At 44.0% G+C, this 26,723-nt stretch overlaps 1 protein-coding gene and 1 long non-coding RNA gene across 3 annotated transcripts in view; one reads left to right on the forward strand and one right to left on the reverse strand.

Moving 5' to 3' along the window:
- LOC122886437 (cyclin-K-like) overlaps nt 1-25,330 on the forward strand; it is a 32,660-nt gene extending 7,330 nt beyond the window's left edge. Inside the window, exons 3-5 of one of the 2 annotated variants that reach the window (XM_044218659.1) lie at nt 2,290-2,475; nt 2,633-2,730; nt 3,311-3,672. In XM_044218659.1, coding sequence (XP_044074594.1) covers nt 2,290-2,475; nt 2,633-2,730; nt 3,311-3,329 — 303 coding nt within the window. In that variant the 3' untranslated portion in view covers nt 3,330-3,672. Of the gene's footprint in view, nt 1-2,289; nt 2,476-2,632; nt 2,731-3,310; nt 3,673-21,741 lie in introns of those variants that run through there. The other variant, XM_044218661.1, reaches the window with a different exon arrangement.
- Nucleotides 15,857-19,947, reverse strand: LOC122886447. The gene is made up of 3 exons (XR_006380351.1): nt 19,363-19,947; nt 19,200-19,249; nt 15,857-17,953 (listed from the first exon to the last, which is right to left on the reverse strand). It is a non-coding gene; the product is annotated as an uncharacterized LOC122886447 (long non-coding RNA).
- Nucleotides 25,331-26,723: the final 1,393 nt, after the last annotated feature.

The following is a 26,723-nucleotide window of genomic DNA, read 5'->3' on the forward strand; positions in this document are numbered from 1 at the left end:
GAACCACAAGTAACCCTGCATTCTAGGAGCAGTGTTCAAATGGGGTACTAAGGTATTATGAGCTCTTTAAGATACGATGGTGTCTGACCATTAAGAGCTTTGTAGGTGAGAAGGATTTTAAATTCTATTCTGGATTTTACAGGGAGAGATGCTAATATTGGAGAAATATGATCTCTTTTCCTAGTTCTTGTCAGTACACATGACACAGCATCTCAAATGGAGAGTCTTAAGGGACTTATTCGGGCAGCCCGATAATAAGAAATTGCATTAATCCAGCCTAGAAGTAACAAATGCATGGAGTAGTTTTTCTGCATTATTTTGAGATAGATTGTGCCTGATTTTTGCAATGTTACGTAGGTGAAAGAAGGAAGTCCTTGAAGTTTGTTTCATGTGGGAGTTAAAGGATAAATCCTGATCAAAAATAACTCCAAGGATCACTCCCTGCGTTTTCCTCCTACCTCTCACTCAACAAAGGAACTCATGCAGCTAGGCCAGGTTCATCTCTCTCCTGCAGAGCGTTCCTGCATGATGAGTATGGGGAGATGCATGTATTGCGGTCAGCTTGGACATCTCCTGGTTTCCTGTCTCGTCTGGCCAAAAGATCAGGTTCATCATTAGCCATGGGGGTAGTGGTGAGTCAGATATCATCTTCAGCCCCACCATGTTCTCTCAGGCATCTGCAAGCCACTATCTGCCATAATAATTTTACTTTGCCTCTCCTTGCTCTCATTGACTGTGGTGCAGATGATATTTTTTGGGACAGAGAATTGGCTTTTGGCCATGGCCTTGGATGGTAGGCTCCTGCTTGGGTTACCCATCGTACTGTTCCTGTATCACTGGTTATGTCTGGTAATCACAGAGAGACAGTTCATCTGCATATAATCTTTCTCCTGATGCCCTGCTTGTTTTAGGTCACACTTGGACGAAAATAATGTAAGCCACATATCGATTGGTCTGTAGGCAAAATCATCAGCTGGAGTTGTTTCTGTCTACCTGCTTTCAATCTGCGCTGCCACCAACAGAGGGTTCTGATACTCCAGTTTCCGAAGCCCCTGACTTGTCTTCCATATCTACCATGACATGGATGAAGTATTCGACAAAGACTTGGCTCTTTCCTTACCCCCTCATCGTCCATACAATGGCACCATAGATCTTCCTGGTTCCATTCTTCCCTCTAGCAGACTGTATAACCTGTCTTGCCCTGAAAGAGGCCATGGAGACGTGCATCAACAAGTCTTTGGCTGCAGGCATCATCCGCCCTTCCTCCTCTCCTGTGAGCGCTGGTTTCTTTTTTGTGGCTAAAAAGGATCACTCCCTGCGTCCCTGCATCGACTATCACGATCAAGAATAAGTACCCCCTTCCTCTAATCAATTGCATCTTTTAACACACCCCGACCAACCGTTTTTTGTTTTTTTTTTTGTTTACTGAAAAAGACATATTCATTTTTTCATCAGATTTTCCATGTCTGCCAGGTTCTCCAGAGGCTGTTGGAAAACAAGGCTCTTGTGTAGGCCAAAAAATGCGAGTTCCATGCCAGTTCTGTGACATTCCCGGGATATAATTTAGAGCGGGCGGGTGAGGACAGAACCAAACCTTCCACACGTAAGCAACTCGAGCGGTTTTTCGGTTTCGCCAATATTTATCGCTATATCCACAACTACAGCAGGGTGGCAGCCACTTTAACCAGACTCACATCCTCCTCCATTCCACTTGCCTGGACCCCTGCAGCAAAGCTTGCTTTCACTAAACTCAAGAGCTTGCTCACCTCTGCCCCTGTCCTGATTTAACCTGATCACTCTCTGCAGTTTATTGTGGAGGTGGATGCTTCAGACACGGGGGTTGTGGCGGTCCTTTCCCAGCACTGAGGTCCTGACCGTAAGCTTCATCCCTGCGCCTTTTTCTCCTGTAGTCTCTACCCAGCTGAGCATAATTACGACGTTGGGAACAGAACTCCTCACAGTCAAGCTGGCCTTGGAGGAATGGAGGCACTGGTTGGAGGGGTCAGACCTTTTGTGGTATAGACCGATCACACAAATATGTCTTATATTCAATCTGCCAAAAGACTCAACTCCCGACAAGCCCACTAGGCCTTGTTTTTTGGTTGCTTTAACCACTTTCACAAACTGGTCAATATGTTGCTGAGGACTCACCCTCTAACCCAGACACCATCCTCCCTTCTTCCTGCATCATAGCTGCAGTCAACTGGGAGATTGAATCCGCAGTGAGAGAGGTGCAGAAGACACAGCCTGACCCAGGTAATGGCCCACCTAACTGCCTGTTTGTTCCAGATTCTGTGCGTGCCCAGGTTCTCCAGTGGGTCCACACCTCTAGATTTGCCTGCCACCTGGGTGTTAGCACCTTGTCACTCCTCAGATGAAATTTTTGGTGGCCCACCATGGAGGCTGACACCCATGGTGTCGTGGCTGCCTGTACCATCTGCACTCGAGGGAAGTCTTCTCATCATCCTCCTGCTGGTATGTTACGTCCTCTGCCAGTTCCATGTTGCCCCTGGTCCCACATTGACCTGGATTTTGTTATCTGTTTGCCTGCACCACAAGGTAACACTGTCATACCATGTCGACCATCTTTCTAAAGCAGTTCACTTTGTGGCTCTCCCCAAACTTCCCACAGACCGTCAAACTGCTGATGTCCCGGTACACCAAGTTTTCCGTCTTCATGGCATTCCCCTCGACATTGTCTCTGACCGGGGTCCCCAGTTCATCTCCCAGGTATGGACGGCTTTTTGTCAAGCTCTTGGTGCTAATGTGAGTCGCTCGTCTGGTTTCCATCCACAGACTAATGGCCAAACTGAAAGCAAACCTCAAGACCTCAAGGCTATTCTGCGTAACAGCCACTAATCCCACCTCCTGGAGTTCCCATCTTACCTGGGTGGAACACCCGTAACTTGCTGACTCTGGTCCTTTGGCTGCTGGATGTGGGCCGCTGTGGAAGAGGACTCCAGTACCTGGTGCACTGAGAGGGCTGCAGTCCTGCACCCCTCGATCCTTCATCATGGATTCCCAACTCATCAAAGACTTCCATCAGTCCCATCCTTACAAGCCTGAGGCTCCCATTGAGGGGGGAGGGTACTGTCATGGTCTGTGTGAGTCCTGTGCTGCTCTGCTGAGGATCCTAGACACCTGTCCACACATGTTTTCCATCCACCAATCAAGACCCTGCAGTATATCTACCCGGCTCCTCACTCCAGTCTTGCCAGATCATTCGTTATAGCGTCTCAGCCTCAACCAAATTCTTTCCTTGTGTTTTTTTTCTAACTTCCAGACTAATTTTATGATTTCCTGTGCTCAGGTTCACTTCTTGGCTCTGACTCCTGCATTCTGAATGGCTCGTTGCCTCAGCAAATAATTACCTACCCCTGGACCCGATCTAGCCTTCTGCCTCTGCTCTGCCAACCTGCCCCGCTGGACATTCAGCCAGTTCCCGGAACTGCTCAGCCTCTCGTCTCTGTTCTACAGATCTGCCCCGCTGCCCACCCAGTTTATCATCTCATCTGATTTGTCAAATAAACTGAGAACTTTCACCACACTAACCTCTTGAGTCTTGCTTTTGGGCCCAGATTCCTCTGCATATCATAACATGTTCTGTTACTTCAGGGCTGCATTCTCTGAAGCCAGCCACAGGAACATTTCTGACATTCAGGTTGACATTTATAACCTGCCATTCATTTGTCCTTTCAAAATTTCCCATTAAAATGTATGAGAGGTGTCACGTATTGCTCGCAGCAATGCTACGTGCTAGAGGGTCCGGACAAAGATGGGCGTGGCCTGGCAACAACATACTAAAAAAGCAGAGCACTGGCATGAAAAAAATCTCACTAATCTTTCACAGAGGTTCTAAGATTCGTCATGTCTCACGTCATCCTCACTTGATTGTTCAAATATACCAGATTTTTTTCTAGATGCTGCAGAGGGGATTTGGTCATGTGGGCTTGTTCTAGGCGCTACCCACACTGTGTGTGCAAAATGTGGGATCTCTGAAATGTTTCTAAGAGAAAATACAAATATTTTAAATATGAATAAAAAAACATTAGGGAACCTGGTGACCTCTTGACCTTTATGCAGGGTTTTAGACACCTTAACATGAACTCAGGACAACCAATTTTTTGTCAGCTCATCACTGCAACACCAACTTTCAGTGGGAGAAGGCTGCAACTTTCTAGCTCCATGATAAAATATAAAATTTAAGTGGATTAACCCAAATGTCAAAATTGACTCAAGGGACAACTTGCAACCTTTTGACCTTTTGTGTAGGTTTTTAGGCACGTTAACATGCACCCAGAACCACCAAATTCATGTCAGATCTTCACTGCGCAATGGGAAAAGGTTGCAAGTTTCTAGTTTGAGTATAAAGGGTCAAGATTCAGTGAAATGAACTCAATAAGCCCTTTTGAGGCCTCAGATTCCCTTAGGTCTGGGTCCATTCGGGAACATTTTTGATGTTTCGGATGAACAGTGGGGGTGTTCCCAAATGTCAAGAATGTTCCTGTTTGTCATGATATTCGGGAATCCCATCCAGGCCATTCAAAGGTGTGCCAAATGTCAAGTTTCAGGGGTCAATTCCTTACATTCTGACATTTGGCACACCTTTGAATGCAGTGGTCCGGGTTGCCATTTGAACAACTGCCATGTCAAAAACGTTTCTGGGCATCAGTGGGTGGGGGTGGGCATCGCACTCTGGTTGAAAATGTGAAATTCAGCCTGTGCAGGAAGGGGGCTGGTGGTTAAGTCCTAAAATAATGACTTGTAATAGAGATATTGTTATGAAATTAACATATTTTACACAATTGCCTGACTATACAATACAATACAATACCTACCATAGTACCAACTCTGAAGAATGTTCTGGAAAGAAGATAACCAAAGGGCCGACAGAGTCAGCACTCGATTTGCTAAAAGAATGTCCTGGGACAAGGTGATTGGTGCAACTTTGAAGTCAATTATGCCATTTAAAATATGCTGTTAAAATATGACCATATAATGGATGGGATGTCCCCATTTGTCAATAATTATTATATATGGACATTAATAACAGTAATATCAGTGACTGGAATGTCAAAAACGTCACCATTCGTCAATATTTATTACATATGTACATTAATAACAATAATATCCCGTTTCTCACCTCTGTTTCCCAAATGTCATAAAGGAAATTGTATGAAAGCACCCCCCTTGGATTTGACACGCTGGCTCTCTCCCATAGTTTTGTGCTTTCTCGTCTCTCTCCTATCTCCTGTCGCTTTCAGCAGGTATTTCTACCTCCGGAGCTGCAGAGACTGGATATTTTGGTTGTGTGCCACTTGCTGCCCCTGTGTTCCTGATCGACAACTGCTACTACAGTTGTTGTTGTTGGCCTTGTTACTATTATTGTCATTATTATTCCTATTAACAGTCGGAATTTGGCTTTAAGTCAAACATAGTCTAGCCAAGTTCAGCCTTTTAGTTTAATGTCCCATCTGACATTTATTTTCATGCAAGTACATGCTTCCAGTGAGATCAGGCTGCTCAGCATCTCAACTCAACTTTCTCTGGTTCCCCTTTACCTATAGATATAACATAGGCGCCTAAAATGAATGAAAATAATTAATTCAATAAACTGCAACTGTTTGAACACCGGCCTTTATATATGTTCTGTGTGTGTGTGTGTAGCACGAAGGGGCTACAACTTTAATTTCATTGTGCAGCTCTGTGTTGTAGAATGACAAATAAACCTACCTTGATGTTTCTTCTGTCTTTGAATTTGCTGCTACTTAGCTAGAATTGCTCCTCTTTGGGTTTGCGGAAAGTCAAAGTCAAGCTTCCAGTCACCCATGTTAAAACGCCCAGTTGCAAATATTCAGTTTGCAAAAATTATTCAGTTTCTTAATCTTACTCTTTATCAAGTTTAGTCTGAAGTTTTCAAATGCATAACTCAAGGTTGAGTGGAGCAAGGGTCATGACCAATTCCTGGAGTTTTGGTATTAATATTTTGAATTTGTTGAAACAAATCACTGACAGAAGAATATCTAGGGCAGTGTAAAATGGAAATGGATCACATATTCTTTGTCATTTTGTACACTGTGATGGTTCTCTTGTCATGAATGCTTTTTTTTTTCATTAGCCAAGCAATGTTCTCCATTTTGACTGTTTTTATAGTTTCTTCTTTATTCTTTAAAAATATTCACTGTAAGAAGGTATTCAACAGTTTCAGCTTTTTTTCAGTTTTTAAGCTTAAGTTTCTTAATTATCAATTATGTGTATTTAATATTCTGTTTTTATCATTTAACATTTATTTATTATACTTATTTACAGCATGTTGATGTGCTTTAAAGGTTCCCCTAAAATGTTCTATTTCAGGGAGCTTCTACTGTCCTTATCGAAATACTATTGAATGTGCTTTTAGAATATATGCTACAGTGTCCTGCTATTTAACAAGTCAATTCTCAGTGAAGTTCAATTAACAGAAGTGAGAAACCATCAAAAACACCAAAGCTGTATCTCAGTTCCATACTACATAGTAAATCTAAGCAGGTTTTGAGTGTGTGGTGTGTGGAAAAGTGACAAAACGCATTTCACAAAGGAAATGGAGCAGCTACTGCTGGCTACAAATCATTAATTGAATTGTGAATTCTGGTGAAACAACTCCAGAAAGATCTTATATATTTGGAAAACATTTTACTTTCTCTTTGTGTGTCTCTTTGTTTAATTGATGTGCATCAGTGCATGTGCTGTATCATTTCCTGTGCAAAACGGTAATGTAGGTTGATTGGATATATAATAACTGTTCAATTTAAGTATACAGTGTAGTGAATATTTGAGTTTTGGTTTACTGGTAGCTATTGGTGATGCCACAGTTTACGACCATGTGACATCAATGTCCATGTTCTGCAGGTCTTCCATATTTACTGAAAATAGTAAAAAAAAAAAAAGAAAAATTCAACTTTCAAGCTTTGGGGTGGTATAACATTTTTAAAGACAAAATTCACAGCTCAGGGGTCTTGTTAGGAAATGTCCAGCCTCGGATTGAAGAAGTTACACACATTTTACTCTAGAAGCCTCCTCATAAAACCAATTTCCAGTCCACAAGAACCGCTGAGGATTTAAAAGCCTAGTTCAAGTACATTTCCACAGTAGGCTTTAAGAGATAGTGGTTGTGCTGTATTTGTGACAAAAAATAAATGCATTTGACTCGATAGATGGTTGGACAACTAAAGATCTTTAAAGGAAACTGCGAATGTTGAAGCTGGGGACAAATTAATTGAAAGATTGAAGAATATATTTGGAGTTGTTTTAGTAATTTGCTTTGCATTAGTAAATGGATTAACCAAGTATAATTTGAATGTCTTTTAAAACAATTTTGCAATTTGAATAAAAAATTAAACTATATTGATAATTTAATGACAAAATAATAAAAACAGAATTATCATTTAGCACGCTGAATGACACATTGACACACTACTTTTTATATTTTATTTTATATTGAGTTGATTTAATTATATTATATAATTATTTAATACTAAGGCTGATACCAATAATTCAGCAGTACTGATTTAGCACATAAAAAACATTCAGCATGCCAATCTGTACACACAGTAAATTAACTAGAAGATACAGTTTAAAACCACAATTGAACCTAAATGTAGCATTAAGCTCACCTTTGTCACGTATATGCCAGGCTCCACAATCACCCAGGCACAGCGCACTCCCTCACCTGAGTTCTAATCACACACCTGTTCCCAATCGCACACCTGAGCCCAATCTGCATCACATCACCACCGGTATAAAGACACCCAACTCACCTCAGTCAGTTATCCGGTCTCATTTATACAAGGACTAACTTTCCTACAGAACAAGACTTCGTTTGGACTCCAATCTGGAGTGTTCCTGTCTCCTGACCCATGTTCCCTTCACGCCAGTGTGTGAGATTCCAGCTCCCGAACTCCAATCCCAGCCTCCCAAAGGACGGGCACTCCTGTGTGCCATATACTATCATCCAATGTTTGCCTCATTGCTGTGTCGTGAATAAACTATCTCTGTCTCCACCTCGGTGTCTCCAGCCTGTCTGTCCATAACAGAAGACCGGACCACCAAAGGCCGACCAGCACGAGTGCCCCGGATCTGTTCCAGAGGCCAGCGGATCTCCCGATCCAACACGCCAGCGCTTCGCTGCCAGCCTCTCCACCAGCCTCCACTTCCGCATCCGCCGGCATCACTCCACCGCCCATGGGGTACATCAGTTCTGCGCTGCCTCCACAGCCCTTCTCTGGCTCGGCAGAGGAGTGCAACAGCTTCATCCGTCAGTGTACTCTGGTCCTGGAGATGCAGCCTTACCTATACCCAACCGAGCGGTCCAAAGTAGCGTTTATCATCTCGCAGCTCCAGGAGCGTGTGCTACAATGGGCCGAGACAATCTGGTCCCAGAACAGGCCAGTGATCCAATCCCTGTCTGCCTTTCTGTCCCACTTCAAGGAGGTGTTCGGAAGACCAGCGGGTGACTCCTCCACAGGGGAACGCCTCTACCACCTCAGGCAGGGTTCCCACTCTGTGAAGGACTACGCCTTGGAGTTCAGAACCCTCGCCGCAGCTAGTGGGTGGAACAAGCAGTGCCTGATCACCACCTACCGTCAGGGATTGGATCCCCGGGTAAGACTGCATCTCGCCGCATACGAGGACATCGGCCTCGATCAATTCATCCAGCTATCGATTTGAGTCGCCACCCATATGCAGGCGTGTTTGGCAGAACACCAGGATCAGCAGTCACCCGTGTCCGTCCTTCGCCAGCCAGAGACTCATCGCCCTCCAAAACCAGCACAAGAACCCATGCAGCTGGAAAGTCACCGGTTGACCCCCGTGGAACAGCAGAGATGGCTGTCCCAGGGATTGTTCCTATACTGTGGAGCTGCTGGGCATGTCATTCCTTCCTGTCCCGTCCGTCCTCTCCGGTCCATGGTAGGTGTCATTATTCCATCCATAAAGAATAGGAAACCCCTATCCACCGTGATAACTCTCATTACTCCAACAGTATCCACCCCAGTACAAGCCCTCATCGACTCCGGGTCCGTAAGCAACTTCATCTCCGGTGCCCTCTGCCGTTAGCGCCACCTCAAGACCACATCCATGCCTTCCATCTACCAGTTTCATGCCGTGACCGGCAGACCTCTCAGCCGTGCCCGGGTTATGACCGCTGCAGGCCCAGTTACCATCCAAATAGGGGTACTGCATGAGGAACAACAACACCTGCTGGTTCTGGAGGGCTCGACCGTGGAGGTAATCTTGGGATGCCCCTGGCTCGAACAACATAATCCCATAAGACGGTGTAGTCCCTCATTCGTCCAGGAGTGTTCTATCGTAGAAAAGGTTTCAGTCGTAGTCATCTGGACACTGTTTTCAGAATCAAGACGTTTCGGCTCCCATCCGGAAGTCATTCTCAATTGTGAAAAAATGGGACGGGAACTAGAAATTTAAGGTACTCTGTGTTACTACTACTCTGTGATCACCTACCTCATCACTGTTAAGTACCTGATTAGCATATGATTGGCGTGACCAAGGTGCTAATACACTGTGATAGACTTTGGGCAGATTGAATCTCAGACCACTATTTCGAAATGGTGGTCTGGTAACAGTGATGAGGTAGGTGCAGCCAGAAAACAATAGGCCTGATTACTGATTACTGAGCCATCATGGAAACAATTAGGTCAGTTTCAGGTGAAACTAGCTAATCAACAGATACTCAGGTAGATTCCTTCCTGAGGGCAGGGCTTATGTAACACAGAGTAGCTTAAATTTATAGTTCCCGTCCCATTTTTTCACAATTGAGAATGACTTCCGGATGGGAGCCGAAACGTCTTGATTCTGAAAACAGTGTCCAGATGATTACGACTGAAACCTTTTCTACAACATAATCCCATCATCTCCTGGAGCACTGGCGAGGTGCTGAAATGGGGCAATTCCTGTTACCCAGACTGTTTCCTTCGCCTACCTTCACCGTCTCCGCCTCACCTGAAAGCTCTCACTGTATGCGCCACCTCCATCGAGAGTCCGCGAGAGAAACAGTCTGTGGAAATACCACCGTGCTACGCAGCCTCCCGTGATGTGTTTTGCCCCCAGTGAGCGGCCAGATAGCCACCACACAGACCTTGGGACTGTGCCATAGATCTCCTGGGTGAACCAGTGCCCCGAGGAAAGATCTACCCTCTGTCCATCCCTGAACAAAAGGCCATGGAGGAGTACATTGAGGAGGCCTTAGCCCAGGGCTATATGCGACCCTCTACTTCTCCTGCTGCATCCAGCTTCTTCTTTGTGACTAAGAAGGACGGAGGCTTGCGGCCTTGTGTGGATTATCAAGGACTCAACCGTATCACTGTAAAATTCTGTTATCCTCTTCCCCTCATCCCAGCAGTCTTGGAACAGCTCCGTGGTACCACTATCTTTACCAAGCTGAACCTCCGCAGTGCATACAATCTCATCTGGATATGTGAGGGGGACGAGTGGAAGACAACCTTTGTGACGCCAACGGGCCATTACGAGTACCTCATCATGCCATATGGTCTGGCCAATGCCCCCTCCTTATTCCAGCACTTCATCCACGAGGTGCTCTGGGAGTTTCTCCATAAGTCTGTGCTAGTCTACATCGATGACATCTTGATCCACTCCTGGAGCCTCGCCATCACGTTGCGGAGGTCTTGCAACATCTGAGGGAGTTCCAGCTCTTCCTCAAAGCAGAGAAGTGGACCTTCCACCAACCCTCAGTGCAGTTTTTGGGATACAACATCAGTAACAGTGGCATTCAGATGGATGAGGGGAAGGTGGACGCCATCCAGACCTGGCCCACACCGACCACCATCAAAGAACTCCAAAGATTCCTTGGTTTCTCCAACTTCTATCGACGCTTCATACAAAATTACAGTACCATCGTTCATCCATTGATATGCCTACTCCGCAATAAGCCCAAGTCTCTGTCCTGGTTGCACGCCGCCAATGATGCCTTCAATAGGTTGAAAGAGGCATTCACTAGCCTGGCTCATCCCGTTCCCGAGTTACCATTTGGTAGGAGTGGAAGTGGTGTTATTCCAGCAGCAATGCACCCCAACCAAACTCCACCTATGCGCTTTCTTCTCACTCAGCCCGGTGGAGAAAAATTATGACATCGGGAACCGCGAACTCCTCGCCATCAAACTAGCCCTAGAGGAGTGGAGGCATTGGCTGGAGGGTGCCAAACATCCCTTCACTGTACTCACCGACCATAAGAACTTGGAATACCTTCGAGACGCCAAAAGATTAAACCCCCATCAGGCTCGCTGGGCCCTCTTTTTCACACGCTTTGACTTCAACATCTCCTATCGCCTCGGTTCCCGGAACGTGAAGGCAGACACATTGTCCCAGTTGTACGCTTCAGAAGACTCCAACAAAGAACCCGAACCCATCCTTCCAAAACAGTTAATCGTGAACCCCATTCAGTGGTTCGAGACATCCATGCCTCCCTCCAATGCCTCCACCCAAACTGCACCGGGCTGCCCCCCAGGTCTACAATATATCCCTAGAAGACAACGCACCCCACTAATCCACTCATCCCACACATCTCTGGGCACTGATCATCCAGGGGCCAATGAAACCCTCTCGCTGCTACGAGAATGCTTGTGGTGGCCTAATATGGAAAGGGATGTGAGGAGGTACGTACAGGGATGTCAGGAATGCGCCATGTCGAAGACCCCACACCACCTTCCATCCGGCAAGCTATGCCTGCTGCCCGTTCCCAATTGACCCTGGTCACACCTAGGAGTGGATTTCATCACCGATCTGCCCCCTTCCGACAATAACACCTGCATCCTGGTAGTCGTGGATAGGTTCTCCAAGGCATGTCGACTAATTCCTCTCAGAGGACTACCCACAGCTCTGGAGACTGCGGAACTGATGTTTAATCACATCTTCCGATATTACGGCATCCCCGAAGACATCGCATGCGACCGAGGACCCCAGTTCATCTCATGGGTATGGAAAGCATTTTTCTCCCTCCTAGGTGTCTCCGTCAGCCTCTCTTCCGGTTACCATCCTCAGACGAATGGGCAGACAGAGAGAAAGATCCAAGACATCAGGCGCTTCCCTCATACCTTCTGCCATAGCCACCAGGACTCTTGGAACTAGTTCCTGGGTTGGGCCGAGTATGCCCAGAACTCACTCCGCCAACCTGCCACTGGACTCACTCCCTTCCAGTGCATGCTCGGCTACCAATCCCCTCTCTTCCTGTGGTCGGGAGAACCGTCAGAGGTCCCTGCAGTCGACTACTGGTTCCGAGAGAGTGAGAGGGTCTGGGACGCAGCCCATCACCAGCTGCAAAGAGCGCTCTGCAGACGCAGGCTGACAGCCAACCAGAGATCGGCTGTCGGTCAGAAGGTCTGACTGTCGACCCGAGACATCAGGATGCGCCTGCCCTGCAGAAAACTCAGTCCCAGGTACATCGGTCCCTTCACCATCACCAAGAACATCAACCTAGTCACGTATCAACTCCAATTGCCACCACAATACAAGATTCACCCCACATTTCATGTATCACTCCTCAAACCTCACCACCCTTCTATCCTGTTTCCACAGAGCCTGGCGTAGCAGCAGCCTAAAAGCCTGTGCTGACCACCCGGCCCCATTCTTCATGCAGATCTTCAATAGATCACTGGAGCTGTGTGAAGTTCCCTCATGCTTCAAACGGTCAACAATCATCCTGGTCCCCAAGAAAACCTCTCTCACAGGATTAAATGACTACAGCCCGATCACCCTTTGTGGTCATGAAATCCTACTAAAGACTGAGGCTGGGAAAACTCACATCCAGCATCAGCACCCCCAGGGGTATGTGCTCTCCCAACTGCTGTTCTCCCTCTATACCAATGACTGCACCTCAGGAGACCCATCTGTTAAACTCCTGAAGTTTACAAACGACACGGTCGTCGGCCTCATCTGGGAAGGTGACAAGTCTGCATAGAGATGGGAGGTTGAACAGCTTGGTGCAGTCAGAACAACCTGGAGCTTAACATGTTCAAAACTGTAGAGATGACAGTGGACTCCACAATCTCCCAGGACCAAAAGTGGGCGTCCAACATTGACACAACTAACAAAAAGGCCCAGCCATGCTCTGCACATGCTCTGCTTCAACCTGCCTCAGGAGCTGCTGATCCAGTTCTACAATGCAATAATCCAGTCTGTTATTGTGGACCCCAACATCAAGTTCACACAAGAGGATGCCAAAAGAGAACCGCCTGGCCTTTCTTGATTGTTCTACACTCATTGGAGAGGACGGAAAGCTCCAGATAGAACTGTACAGGAAACCAACACATACGGATCAATACTTGCTCTTTGACTCACACCATCCATTACAGCACAAGCTGGGTGTATTCCGGACATTACAACATAGATGTTACGGTGTTTGGTTATGGAATATAGATGTGGGGATTGATCTGTCGGATCAGCCACTTATACTTCAACTCACGACTCCCTATGAGTGTGTGGGGGTGTGTTGGTGTGTGTGGCTCTCAAAGAAAAGTGACACAACATTCACCCACAAGATTTTGTTGGACTACTTTTACCTGAGGTAATTTTACTGAATATTTCAGAGAAGCTAAAAGAGTCTTGAATTTTACAGGGCATGATCTATCTTTAAAAATGGTTTAGATAGGAACAAAATTTTACATATAAAAGTTACCCCACCCAGTTAAAGGAATCAAATATTTTTGGAAATCTTGTTGGTCAGAGGAGAAGATCAATATCAGTTTTATTTATGTTTCCGCTACACAAATCCTGTAAATCCACAGCATGTTTATCCTAGCTTAACACAGACTGGAATTAGGGGTGACACAGTTAACTCCATCAAAAGTGAAAAAATACACCTTCCAACTTCAAAGACTTATTAAACCTCTACATCCATAGCACCCCAGAGCGCCTGTTCTATATTTCACTATAGCACCCGGGAGCAGCCATCATTTTAATACCATTCCCAGTGTATCAAAACACAGAAAGTCCTGAGCTTTGTATTGTAAATACTTTAAGTTGTCATCAATACCCGGAACCGGAAATGTACATCGGAACGTTGAGATCTCTGATTTTTTTTTTTTGGCAGATTTCCACCCGGTTTCCACAAAAAAATAGCATCCCCATATTTACAATCCTATGGATGCCGTAAGACTGTTGTGATGGAGATCCTGACACACCAAGTATTGTGGAAAGCGACACTGACAATGTGAGTTTCAAAATTCTTGCTCGAAATCACATCACATAATCACCGTCAGTAAGCAGTGGGACCTACCTGGTTCTCACTGCCGGAGACGCAGCCCAGAAAAAAAAGATCAATTGTACGTTTCTGCAAATAACAGATACGTGCAATCTGTACATTTTAATATATCTAATATCTATCTTATCAGCATTTGCACAATACATATCATAGAGATGTAGTTAAGATGACGTCTTTAAGAGCTGATTTTCTTACTTGAAGGTGGAGGGGTTGGGTGGTGTTGAGATCAGCAGTCAGAGGGCATTTTGAGACCACAATTTGCAGCCACTTTTTGACAAAACCGGGTGTTTTTACTGACAAAACTGTATGTTACTTAGCGAGGTGTCAGGACATTTGCGGCCGTTTTTATGGCGACAACACTGGGTATTTTAGCCCAAATCATGATTTTTTTCCTAATCCTAACCAAGTGGTTTTTGTGCCTAAACTCTACCAGGCCAACCACAGTGTTTGAAATGTAGAGATTAAATGTTTTTGCACGTATCTGTGGTTTCCTAGTAAGAATATTTTCCAGAGATAACCATTTAAATTGAAGTGTATAAGTCATTTTCATACAGTGATAACACATATTGGTATTGTTTCTGGAGTTGAAAATCTATTAAAACTTAACCTTCCTCACAAGCGTTGTTAAGTAAGTAATATTTTTACATTCTGGCAGGGTAATTACTATTGGTGGGCAAAAAGAACAAAATAAGATAGCTAGCCTGATGATAATCACTGAATTTGTCATAACGTTGCCTTGGTACCTGTGTCGAACTGAAATGTAGAATAAAATTAGTTTAGCGTTAGCTGTACATTACTTAATAAAATAATATTAGTGGTTGGTTGAACTGAGAATGATGTGCTGTATTAATTAACGTTAAGGTTATAACAATAGGGTAATTTGAGAGCCCTATCTGTAACATGAAACTTGTATTCTTTTTTTCACATATCCCAAACATAAAAAGTGAAAACATTAGCATTGTTGGAAGTATTAATTTAGGCCATTTCCACACTAATGTGGAGAAATGTGAAAACACATCTTTATTTCTCCATTTTACTCTTCCTTCAACATTAAAACGACGTTTTTCAAAAGCGCTCTCACAAGTAGATAACGTCAAATTTAATAAAGCCAGGGTTTGGCACTGTAGTATCACGTAGCCAGCAAATACGGGGAAACGCAGGATTTCTTCAGTGTTGTAAAGTGTTTTTGATGAAATGTTGAATCAGTTCACTATTAACCTACTGTACGTACTGTAGTGGCAATTTCTTCGGAATAAAGAAACACTCAAGGCAATCACTTGTCTTTCTGTAGGTTTACTTCAAGCGTCTGCAGACTGACTCACAGCAGCAAAAACATACAGTACATCAGTATAATCTGCTCTGAATGAGTACAGAGGAAAAAGAGCATCAGTTATTTATCCAGTCTTCAGGGTCAGGCTCCTCAACCCGGGGAGAAGAGTGTCCCTGAAGTCTGGACATAACAGTCACTAGGATGTTTTGTATTTCTATGTCTTCATTATCAGTGTACTGTTCTCATCTCGCACACCAAACAATCATACACAAATGAAGTATTGACGCCAAACAATTATAATAACATCTATATGTTATTATATCAGAGAGTCTGTTTGTTCTTGCCATTACAATTCCTCCCTTTTTAGCATAAAATCATCTTAAAATAAATGCTAATCAAAATAATTAAGAACAAATGTTAGGTAGGAAAGGAAAAATCAAATAACCAGACAAGTGGGGAAAACCTCAGGTGTCAGAGGAAGAACCTTCAATTCAGTAGCCTGTCATTAGCAGTCAAGTAAATAGAAATGAACTAAAAAATTTAATGACAGACTAAACCAAAGAACTAAGTTATAAACAATAAGCATGCGTGAATCAACAAAACAACAGAACTATTATTATTATTATAACTGTAACCACACCAGGTAAACAGCTCTAGCAGTAATATATGAGCATGCATGAGCATTTTATTCTAAATTCGCATCATACTTCAAAATCCAGTGTGGTTACATGCAATTTTATTCTCCTCAAATCATCTCATTGTCAAACGGTGGAATCCATTCAACAGAGCTGAATGTTTCTATTGGCATATTCATATACTGACCCATAGATGATTTAATTGCTGTAACAATCATTGATCTGAAGCAGGGAATTACACAGCAGGTCAAAAGGAGGAAGAGCACAATAACTAGGAGCACGGGTGCCAACATTTTCATCAACACATTCTTCCATCCTCCCATGGTCAGCCATGACCACATATCCCATCCTCTCACACTCTGGGAGTCTAGGCTTTTCTTCTCATGCAGTAGGTCGTTCAGGTGGGAAACAACATGAGTCATATTGTCAGTGATGTCTGGAACATAGGTGCAGCAATCAGTCCCATAATATGACAAACTCCTCCTTGACTAGCCAGCATCAAGTCCAAAACCATTCTGTTCTGCAGGGCCACGTTTTTGATCCCCTGCATGGTAGGAGTGAGAGTGGAAAACCCTACCTCTACCAGTGCCGTCAAGTTCTCAAGATCTATGGCCAGGTGATCTGTCTTGTGTGCATTATTCACAGTCCCCCACCAAGGGAGGATGCCACTGATTCCTTTCTCCCCTGGTGACACTCTCGTAGTGGATCGCCATGCTCCACACGTGCTCTCTTAGGGATCCAAATCCATCCTCCGTAGTCATCAGGACGATGGGATTGTCGCTTCCTGGGTGGTGTAAGCTGGTGGTGTCAGATTCAGCTGAGCGATGTATGGCTGAGGTCCCCTGCATTTGCTTTGGGCTCCCTTGTTCCACTCGATGCCACATGTTGTAGTGACAATCTGTTTGCATGCTGAAGTCTCTGGGAAGTGATCTCTAGATGTGTAGCACTGTCTGGTGAATCCAACCATACCGGCCTGGGATGTTGGATTGGTAGTCATGATGGGCCGATGAATCCCTTGCTGTTATTTGGCTCATGTTCCAAAACCTTGCTGTGGAGCCGTCGTAGTTGGTGATGCTGATGTTACATGTCTCTGGTTAGTCACTTTTCTGGGAGTAGTCAGTATAGTTGCATACCATGTGTTGTCTTCCAGCTGAGCTGGGATGTTGGGGAAGATGGATGGCACCTCCCTTTTGACCCCTCCTTCTTCTAGGGCTAGTTGTGTTTCGAATGTTTCCATTAGTGAGACTGATGACAGGACAATGATGACAACGAGCAGCACCCCGCCTCCGTGGCCTCTAAGTCCATCACCCCACCATCGCCATCTTTCTCTGGTCTCAAGTGTCATCTTATCAGTTGTGACACCTCTGCCTACCCCCTAATCGGTGCCTGTGATGTTGGTTCGGGAGGGTAGCGGTTCTAGGTGGTCCCAGTGGAATTTCTGTGCTCAGAGAAACTCCCCCACGGGACCGCAATTCCCCTCCAATAGCCCCTGAATGCTCAAGGGGAGGAAGGTTCGGTTCACTCACTGATCTTGATCTCACTTGTCTGGTGATTGGCTGCTGGCCCCGGCTCGGGTACTCATTTGCAGTGGGTGGCGTGGATCCACGTAGCTCTCTCTGCCACCTTTACAGCGGTTTCAGTGGTGCGCAAGATCTGGTAGGGACCATTCCACCCGCGAGCCCGCCAGTTCTTTCATCTGAAATCCTTCACCACGATCCAATCACCAGGCTCCAAGTCATGCACTTTCCTCTCTGCAGCCCTTGGAATGGCTTCCTTCACCTGTTTGTGAATATCAGAAAGCACAGAGGATAAGATTGCACAATAGCGTAGCATCTCATCCTCACATTGGCTGGTGTCAGGAAGTTGTCTTTTCACTGGCTCAATACCAGTGTTTAATGGTCTGCCAAATAGGGTTTCAAAAGGGCTGAGACCCCCCAGTCCCCCCAGGCCCCCCCCCGCTTCTTATCCTGGACCTCATGTACATCAGAACAATGGGCAGTGCTTTTGTCCAGGGCAGCCCTGTCTCATCACAACACTTAGCAAGCTTGTTTTTCAGAGGACTGTTCTCCCTCTCCACGGCTCCTGCGCTGGCTGGGTGATAAGCACAATGATGTTTTAAATCAATACCAAGATACTCTCCTACACTCTTCAATGCTGCGCTCATGAAAGGTGTACCGTTATCACTGGAGATCTTATCTGGAATATCCCAGCGTGGGACTATATCTCGTATAAGACTCCTTGCTATTACTGCTGAATCCTGTTTGGCCTCTACACATTTAGAGAACATGTCAACAATGACCAAACAATATTTCTTTCCCTCACTGGGTGTCAGCTCAATGAAATCCATCTGCATTTTTGGCAAAATTAAATTTTTGAGAAAAGTTCAAGCAATATGGTGTTGTATCTTAACCACCTGGCTGTTGAGAGATGTGATGTTTTCTGTTCAAGCAATATCATTGAGACAGCGTGCGGAACCAACAGTGTCAGATCAGCATAACCCACAATGTCACGTGAGGCTATAACAGCTTTCTCTGTAGCCGCCGAAGCCTTCAGACAATTTGGCAGCCCAGCTGCTACAAGGTCAAGCTTGCCGGAAAAATAGCCCACTGGTCTCAGCCTCCCCCCATGTTCTTGTAGTAGTACAAAAGTCATGAACCCACCCCTCTCGTCAACAGTCTGTGTGAAAGGTCTGTTACTGTCAGGGAGACCAAGAGTTGGGGGTGTCTGGAGGGCCAGCTTTAAGTCCACAAAAGCCTTCTCTGCTTCTGGTGTCCAGTGGACTTTGTCTTTTGCTGCAAGACCTTTCCCGTGAACAATATCTGCAAGGTGATTGAGCAGAGCTAGTGTGTCTTTTACACAAGCTTCTCTTGTTTTTGAGCAGATCATAAGATCATCTACATATTGTAGGAGCGCACTTCCTTCTGTCAGTTTTAACATTTCCTAATTGTTTTTTTTAATGCATCATTAAAGATTCCAGGACTCTCCGAATACCCTTGGACGAGTCTGGTGAATGTAAAACTCTTACCTTAAAAAGAGAACGCAAACCAATACTGGCTGTCAGGATCCACTGGGATGCTGAAAAAAGCATTAGCCAGGTTAACAACTGAAAACCACTTTGGTGGCACCTGTGAGAGTATTGTGTGTGGGTTGGGAACATTGGGTGCTCTTGCATGTACTGCTGCATTTACCGCCTGCAAGTCCTGCACGAATCTCCAATGTTGTTGCTCTCCGGCGTCCCGGAGTTTTCGTACGGGGAAAAAAGGTGTCCGGACCGGAGATTTTGCGCATGGAATAATCACTCCTGCTTTTAAAAGAGAATCAAACACCGGTTTAATACCGTCAACAGCTTCCTTCTTCAAAGGATATTGGTTCTGACACGGCCTGTATGAAGATTTTGGTGTGATTACTACAGGCTTAACATCTTTGATTAATCTTACATCATACTTGTGTTGTGCCCGCAAGCAGGATGGTACCTGATATAACTCAGGAATTTCTGAGACGTCTTTCACAAAAATGTTTTTGTCATGACTTATTTCATCATCTGATGTTACCAAACTGGCCATTAAAAACTCTGAACCTGGGATGAGCTCAATGCTTCTTAGCCCTGTTGCTATAGCTGAAAAGCTTTTCCGGAATACCTGAAGTTGGCTGTGAAAATCCACACCTGAGTTTGATGTCTTTACCCAACCAGCAGCTTCCTCACAACGTCTGGTCCAAGGGCCCAAGCATTCCCATATATCCTGCTTTGCTTTGACCAGGGGGACATGAGGATATGTGTTAGGGACCTGAAACAAAGCTTTAAAAAGTGGATCATTGAAAGCTACTGATCATTCCAGTACAACCAGGTCAGCTTTAGTGTTTTTCTCTCTTTGTCTTGCCTGAACCATGTGCCCTAACTCTTGTGGCGACTTGATGTCTATCCGTGTATAGTTGACTGGAAAGAGAGCTTTGACCTCGGTAATCAGAGTGTTATTTACAGAGCCAGCAGCTGTGTGAGGCAGCTTCCATTGAGAAGAGTACATCAGCTCCCTGCTACTGTGTTTAACATATTGTGATGCAGTGTCAGAAATTCTGGCCACAATGATGCCTTCCGGAGTGGAAATCAGAATAATTCCTAATCTTATCATATCTCTTCCGATAATGTTGATCGGGCATCGTTTAGATAACAAGAATGAATGTTTAAAGTGTTTCTCAATTTCTTCAATGCATGGCAATAGTGTGGTACACCTTTCCACCAGGGGTGTGAAACTCCTACTGTCCTCACAAATCTGCCGCTCATTTTTGGAAGGACTGCAAATTCTGACTCTCTGATGACAGAATCAGTTGCACCAGAATCCACAAGAAAAACAATATCTTTTCCAGCAACATTGATTTTGTGTTCAGGCATGCGTTTGTATGGATCATGTGTATATTCGGTGTATATCTCTGCTGGGGCTTTGTCATCAGTGGCTTGTGTGTGCTCAAGGTAAGAGATAGCCTCACTTATCAATGTCTGTGTTGTCTGTGTGTCATGTGTTCACATGCTCTTTTGTGTCAGTGTGGGTGCTCTTACGTAACTGATGTAAAGAATGCTCTGTCGTCTCCAATTCAGTGTTCAAGCCAGCTCCTTCCCAACCTGGCGTCGACACCCCTACTCGTGATTCTTGCCCAATGTCCCATTTTGCCACATTTGAAACAAGCGTCACTCCTTTCTCGTCCTCTTCCTCTTCCTCCACGTCCCCGTCGGCCTTGGTCTCAGCCTCTGTTCTGATCATACGCCCTCAGCTGCACCATCTGTAATCTGTCCGTCAGCTGTGTACTTTTCTTCCTTTGCTCATTTTTGAGGAATTTTTCTGCATGGATAGCGTGCCTCTCTATGGTCTCCAGGTTACCATACTCCCAGGTCAGCATATGTCCATGGTATGAAAATCAGTTGTGAGGTCCCATCTCCTGCTGCCCCCTCCATCATCGGTGCAATCACTTTTAAGGAGGTGCCGGAGTTTGATCTGGGCCGGAATTCTTTGTTGCTTCGAGTGCAATGAGGGCTGGAAGGGCGATTGGGGGTGTTTGGGCCACCCCAATGTGATTTGTAGGCCTCTTTGGGTGTTGGAGGTGCGGGAATGAATGATCCTTGTCCTCCTGTTGCCTCATCTGGGTATATTGAGGCCGCAGTTGGTGGTTGTGCCTCTGCTGGTGCTGCTGCTGTAGCTGCTGCTCATTGTTGAGGCTGACTTCCTTTGACGGGGGCCGAGTCCAGGTCCAGATCCAGCTTGGCACACTGTGGGACGGTAATTCTAAAGGTCTTGTACATCAGAATAGGTGATTTAATTTATTTTGTCTCATTAGTTAGGTTGAAGTTGTGTAGGTCTGTGCTGAAGTGACTGAACTGCATAGTCCCCTGAATCATAAAATTGCAAGTTGCACCACTCTTAACAGGTGCACTGGAGCCTGAATAGAGAACTTAATGAGCTTACTGAAATGGTGTGGGTGTATTACACATTTAGGGAACATGACTCTTTTGGAAAGTGTTTTTGATGAAATATTGATTTGTGTAAAAATAAAAATCGTACTTTTTTATTTGCTTCCAGCTTCATCCAAAACTTTGTAGGGAAGGTACATCGCAAAAAAACTGGTCTGTGCACCCTCCAGCGTCTCTGCACCCTCCAGGGCTTCCGAAGCCTCCATCGTCTGTGCACCCTCCAGTATCTGTGCACCCTCCAATGTCTCTGCACCCTCCAGGGCTTCCGCAGCCTCCATCGACTGTGCACCCTCCAGTGTCTCTGCACCCTCCAGGGCTTCCGCAGCCTCCCTAGTCTGTGCACCCTCCAGCGTCTGTGCACCCTCCAGTGTCTGTTAGTTATTATTATTCAGTTCAGAAAGTTATAAAATATTGTGCAAAATAACACATAGCTACAAGTGAGTGGGCAAATACATATAAAAACCCCATATGCCGCAGAGCCAGAAAATAATGGCATCTTGGCTTTGAATTTTTAACTAAACTATAAACATTCACCAAACATCACAAATTGAAATCTAATGTTGTAGGAGCATCAGTGTGTATTTTTCCTTGAAAAGGTGTCCAAGCTGAGTAACCTGGGAATTGTTTGTACCTGTATAGGGACAGCATTATCAATGTGATGTAAAAATAGATTTAATTCTGTTCTCTGAAGCTATTTGGTTACATTTACTTCATTTACATATACATATACATATAACATATACATTTATTTGACTAAATACCCTTCTGCTTGTCTGCATAATTTTTATAACATAGCAGGAAGAGTACAATTGTCATACATTGTAAATATTGACAATATTGACTTTGGCAATTTGTACACATTCATTATGTGCAGTGAATTTATTGTTATAGCCCACATGTAGGTAAAAAGCCAGTACATTCGATGATTGGGCTAGTAATGGAGATGTAGTTGATTTCCTGTTTTATTTTGAAATACTCTCCTTCCCTCATGTGTCTGGTAGTTTTGCTTCCTGTTGTTGATTGCTGTGATTGTTTTCACCATTGTCAATTAGTTTCACCTGTGTTTTGTTGTCGTCCCTCGCTGAGTGTATTTAAGTCTGTGTCTTTCCTTTGTTCAGTGTCAGATTGTCCTTGTACCTTGTGCTGAGTGGTTCAGCACTTTCCTTGTGTTTTGGACTACTGCGTTTGGATTTTACCTGTTTCCTCATGGACTCATTTTCCTGTTCGGACTTCTCTACTTGCTTTTTTTTATTATCTCTGACTACCCATGTTACCATTGTCCATTAATTTATTTATTTTGGGTCCTATGCATGCTTTGCTGCTCGACACACCATAACACTCTGAGACGGAAACTCAGAGTTTTTGGTTCCAGAACAGCTGATAGTCAGTTTAATTAACTCTGATCAAATCAATCAATGTGTCTCTGATATTACGGTTCATCATGGTAACAGGTAAATAAACTGTGCCTGTTTCTTTAAGCAAAGAGCCTGAGTCAGAGCGGGGAGCAGTGTCAATAAGTTAACAAAGTTTTATTCAGTGTTGTCCATTAATTCATCATTTACATCATCAATGACTTACATTTCCTTAATGGATGATAAAGTGGTGGAATCTGACTATTAGGCTGCAGCCTATATTACATCTTAAATATATGTTCAGCTTTAATATGACAAAACACAGGGGCCAGCAACTGAAGATGAAATATACAATGATCAAAGACATAGAGATTATAAGATCACAACCTGATCCAGTAATGTGTTTGGTGGTTTACACTTGAAAAAGTGTCGAGGTTAAAATACAGTAAATGGTAGACATCTATTTTACATCAACAGCATTCAGAGATTTATTTCAGCTACTTAAACAAATGTAAATTAAACAGTCACTGAAATGTTGTGAAAACATGTTCATACTACACACAGCCAATTTATAAAAAACAAAACGCTCTCTAACTACATTCTACAGCTGCACCACGATCATGCTCACTCAGAAATATTAACATAAAATCTCCAATATTATAAGAATGATGTTCCATCAATGGGACCAATCACATCATGAGTGATAGATAATTATTCCTAGTTTTCCTACATGTCTAAACTTTAATACCAGTTTTTTTGTTTTTCAATTTAAACTGAGATTACACTATGTGCAGTAAAGATTTTGGTGGAACTGCTCTAACAAATTGACAGGTGTCCTGTGTGCACAGTCAGTGTTATAAAAACAGAAGGACATGTAGAGGTTTTATTCTGAGCTGAGGGTGACTTGATGTTGTGTAATACTTGAATGTGAGGGCAAAAAACGCTGTTCTAAGAAATGACTGACAGCGCATAAAAGCGGTAACTAGAGAACAAACTAACCAGGATTTTGATTGTGACAGTAATCCTCTGCTAATTAATGTGCTTCTATATGCACTTTGATATGGACTGAATCAATGAGGAAATGAAACAGTGCGTCTGGCTCTGTAAGAGGGAGGAGACAGAGAAACTCAGTGTTTGTTGAAGAAAACCTGCCAGCGAGCAGGTTGGGTTCAGTTAGTTACCATGGTAACTGAGTCAAAGTTTGAGCTCTTTCTAGAACTAAAAGAACTTGATGAATAATTACCACCACTACACAAATAAATGTTTTAAAAATATATCAATTTAGTGTTGTGAAACTAGTTGCAGAACCTTTTTTTTTCATGTTTTTTTTTTTTTTTTTTTTAAATCAGGTTGTGATCTGTCAAATAGTTCTACTCTTCATTCTTTATGCAATTATGCAAATTCTGCGTTTGAAATGCTCATTGAACATGTTTGGCTTTAGCTAGGTCAGGTTTGGTTATCAGCAAAATATCACATTTTTGAATATTAATAAATTTAAATATTGAAATTATAAACATTAAAAGCTGTGTGGGTTAGTGGAGAAAGAAAAGGTAAAACACAATAGCTATCCCTTATGACACAGGAACCTGGCAGCGAACTTTCATTCAACAGCCGTGTTACTGAACTTGGGTCTGATGAAGCACAGTTATTGGCTTCCACAATGGCTACAAAACTAACAGCTAAATGGTCCAGTGACGTGGTACCAATACACAATGGAGCGTGTTAAGCATGAAAACACAAAGCAGAAATGGGACACGGCAGTCTGTTACTTTCCACAATAATGCAAAACACAATTCACAACAAATTAAACTTAGATGGAATAAAAACAGTTATAAAATCTATCTCTCTAGCTCTCTATCGCTCTTGATAACGTTTTAATGCGTCAGTCCGTTGGGATTATCTGTCGAAGTCCCCTCAGGCTCAGATGCTGACGTGGCTGGGGTCCGCTGTGTCGGCGGTTTCAATGGCGAAACTGTTCCTTCGAGTGGCAGTGGAGTGAAGCAGCAGTTGACTTTAGTGGGGTTCAGCGGTTATCGTCTCTATGAAGAAAAACAGTAAAAACAAAAGTTTGTTGCTGGTCCAGCGTCCAAGACTTCACCTAGGGAGTTAAAGTTCACGTGATGTGTCCCCTGAAGCAACCGAAGTTACAGTGGAAAGACAGGGTTTTACCGGTGTGCTGTGAGATTATAGGCATGATGACGTCATCGGGGGTTCCTGCGTTCCGGTGATGGCTTGTCCAGTAGGAATCCAGGGTTTGGATTCAAGCTTAAATCTTACACACAGGTGTGACTTAACCGACCTGAGGGGATTTGGCGCTATTTCTACTAGTTCAGGCTTTTTGTTCACATGCAGGCCTTTGTTTTTTGTTCTCCACACATGGTGAGGCCCAACAATGTAGAACATCATATTATTCTTCAAAGACGGTGTAGAGCCGAAATGTCTTGATTCTGAAAACAGTGTCCAGATGACTGACTGAAACCATTATTCTTCAAAGTAAATATTTTCTTCGTTTTTTTTAGGAGGGGGGGGGGGGGGTCATATGAAAGCCAGAATGCCCTCGGAGGGTCATACAGAAAGAAGTGAGCAACTTGAAGGCGCGGGACCTGGACATAATGGCGGACCTCTGCAAGAGGCACCTCTGTAGCGGAAATTGGTCTTCTTCGTGTTGTTTTTGCTTTGCTACAGTTCTGGAACAGCAGAGGCCCAGGGCGTCCTAGTTGCTGCTGACACCAAGGTGGCATTGGTGGGCGGTGTTTGGTAATAGCCATACTGTGGGTGAATGGGATAATTTTGATTCCAAACTTCACCAAGTCCTCTATCTAGCTTGTGAAACTAAGAAGAGAGACAGGGGAGCATATGGATGCTGGAGAGTCCAGGTCAGAGGTGGGGGGGTGTGTGGAAAGAATATTCACAGGAACAACAGGTGGAGCAGGGTCACTGTTGTCATCCTGGAGCTGGCAGTCTTTCTGTGGAGGAGCCTTTCGCTGGTGGAGAGTAGGGCAGAAAGTTGTTTCAACTCCTTAACTCTTGGAATCTGTAAAAGGCCAGTGCCAGAGGACCTGAGAGACCTGACTGGCTCATAGCTGACAAACAAGTTTGAAATATAATTTGGTGTGAGAGCTTTATAAACCATCATAAACATTATTAGTGGATAAGTAATAGTGTAATTGTTTGTAAATGGAACTCAGTGCCCCGGCACACTCTGTTTGATCAGCCCAATTGGTTAACATGGGCGGAGCAAGGAAGCGGGCAGCACTTCGGGGTGCATCCAGTGTGTCTCCGCTGTAACCCGGTACCAAGCAGAGGTCACCATGGCCAGAGGGAGACATCTTTAACCCTCCTATTCTGTTGACATGACACACAACACAGTAAAACCAGTGTTTGTCAGAGGGAGGGGGTGGGATTTTTTCGGTTGGGTACTTTCAAAATCTAGCTGTCTCTTGCCAGCTTCTCCAATTTACCCACCGTAGCTTTAATAATTGTTTTAGAATAAGTTGTTTGATAAATAAAATAAATAAATATGATTTAAACATTACTTAAAATATTTAAAATAATTTGTCTTTTTAAAGACTTATTAAATTAACTTTATATATATTTTAAAATTGTATAAAGCCTTCAAGAGATTCAACTGACTTTTAAAATGTATTTATAATGAATGAACTTTGTATATATTTTTTAATCTGTGTGCTACTTTACAGGGAAAGTACAGCATTGAGTTTGTCACTGTACTTATCTTCTG

The sequence above is a fragment of the Siniperca chuatsi genome, linkage group LG13 (assembly GCF_020085105.1).
Source record: "Siniperca chuatsi isolate FFG_IHB_CAS linkage group LG13, ASM2008510v1, whole genome shotgun sequence".
Lineage (NCBI taxonomy): Eukaryota > Metazoa > Chordata > Actinopteri > Centrarchiformes > Sinipercidae > Siniperca > Siniperca chuatsi.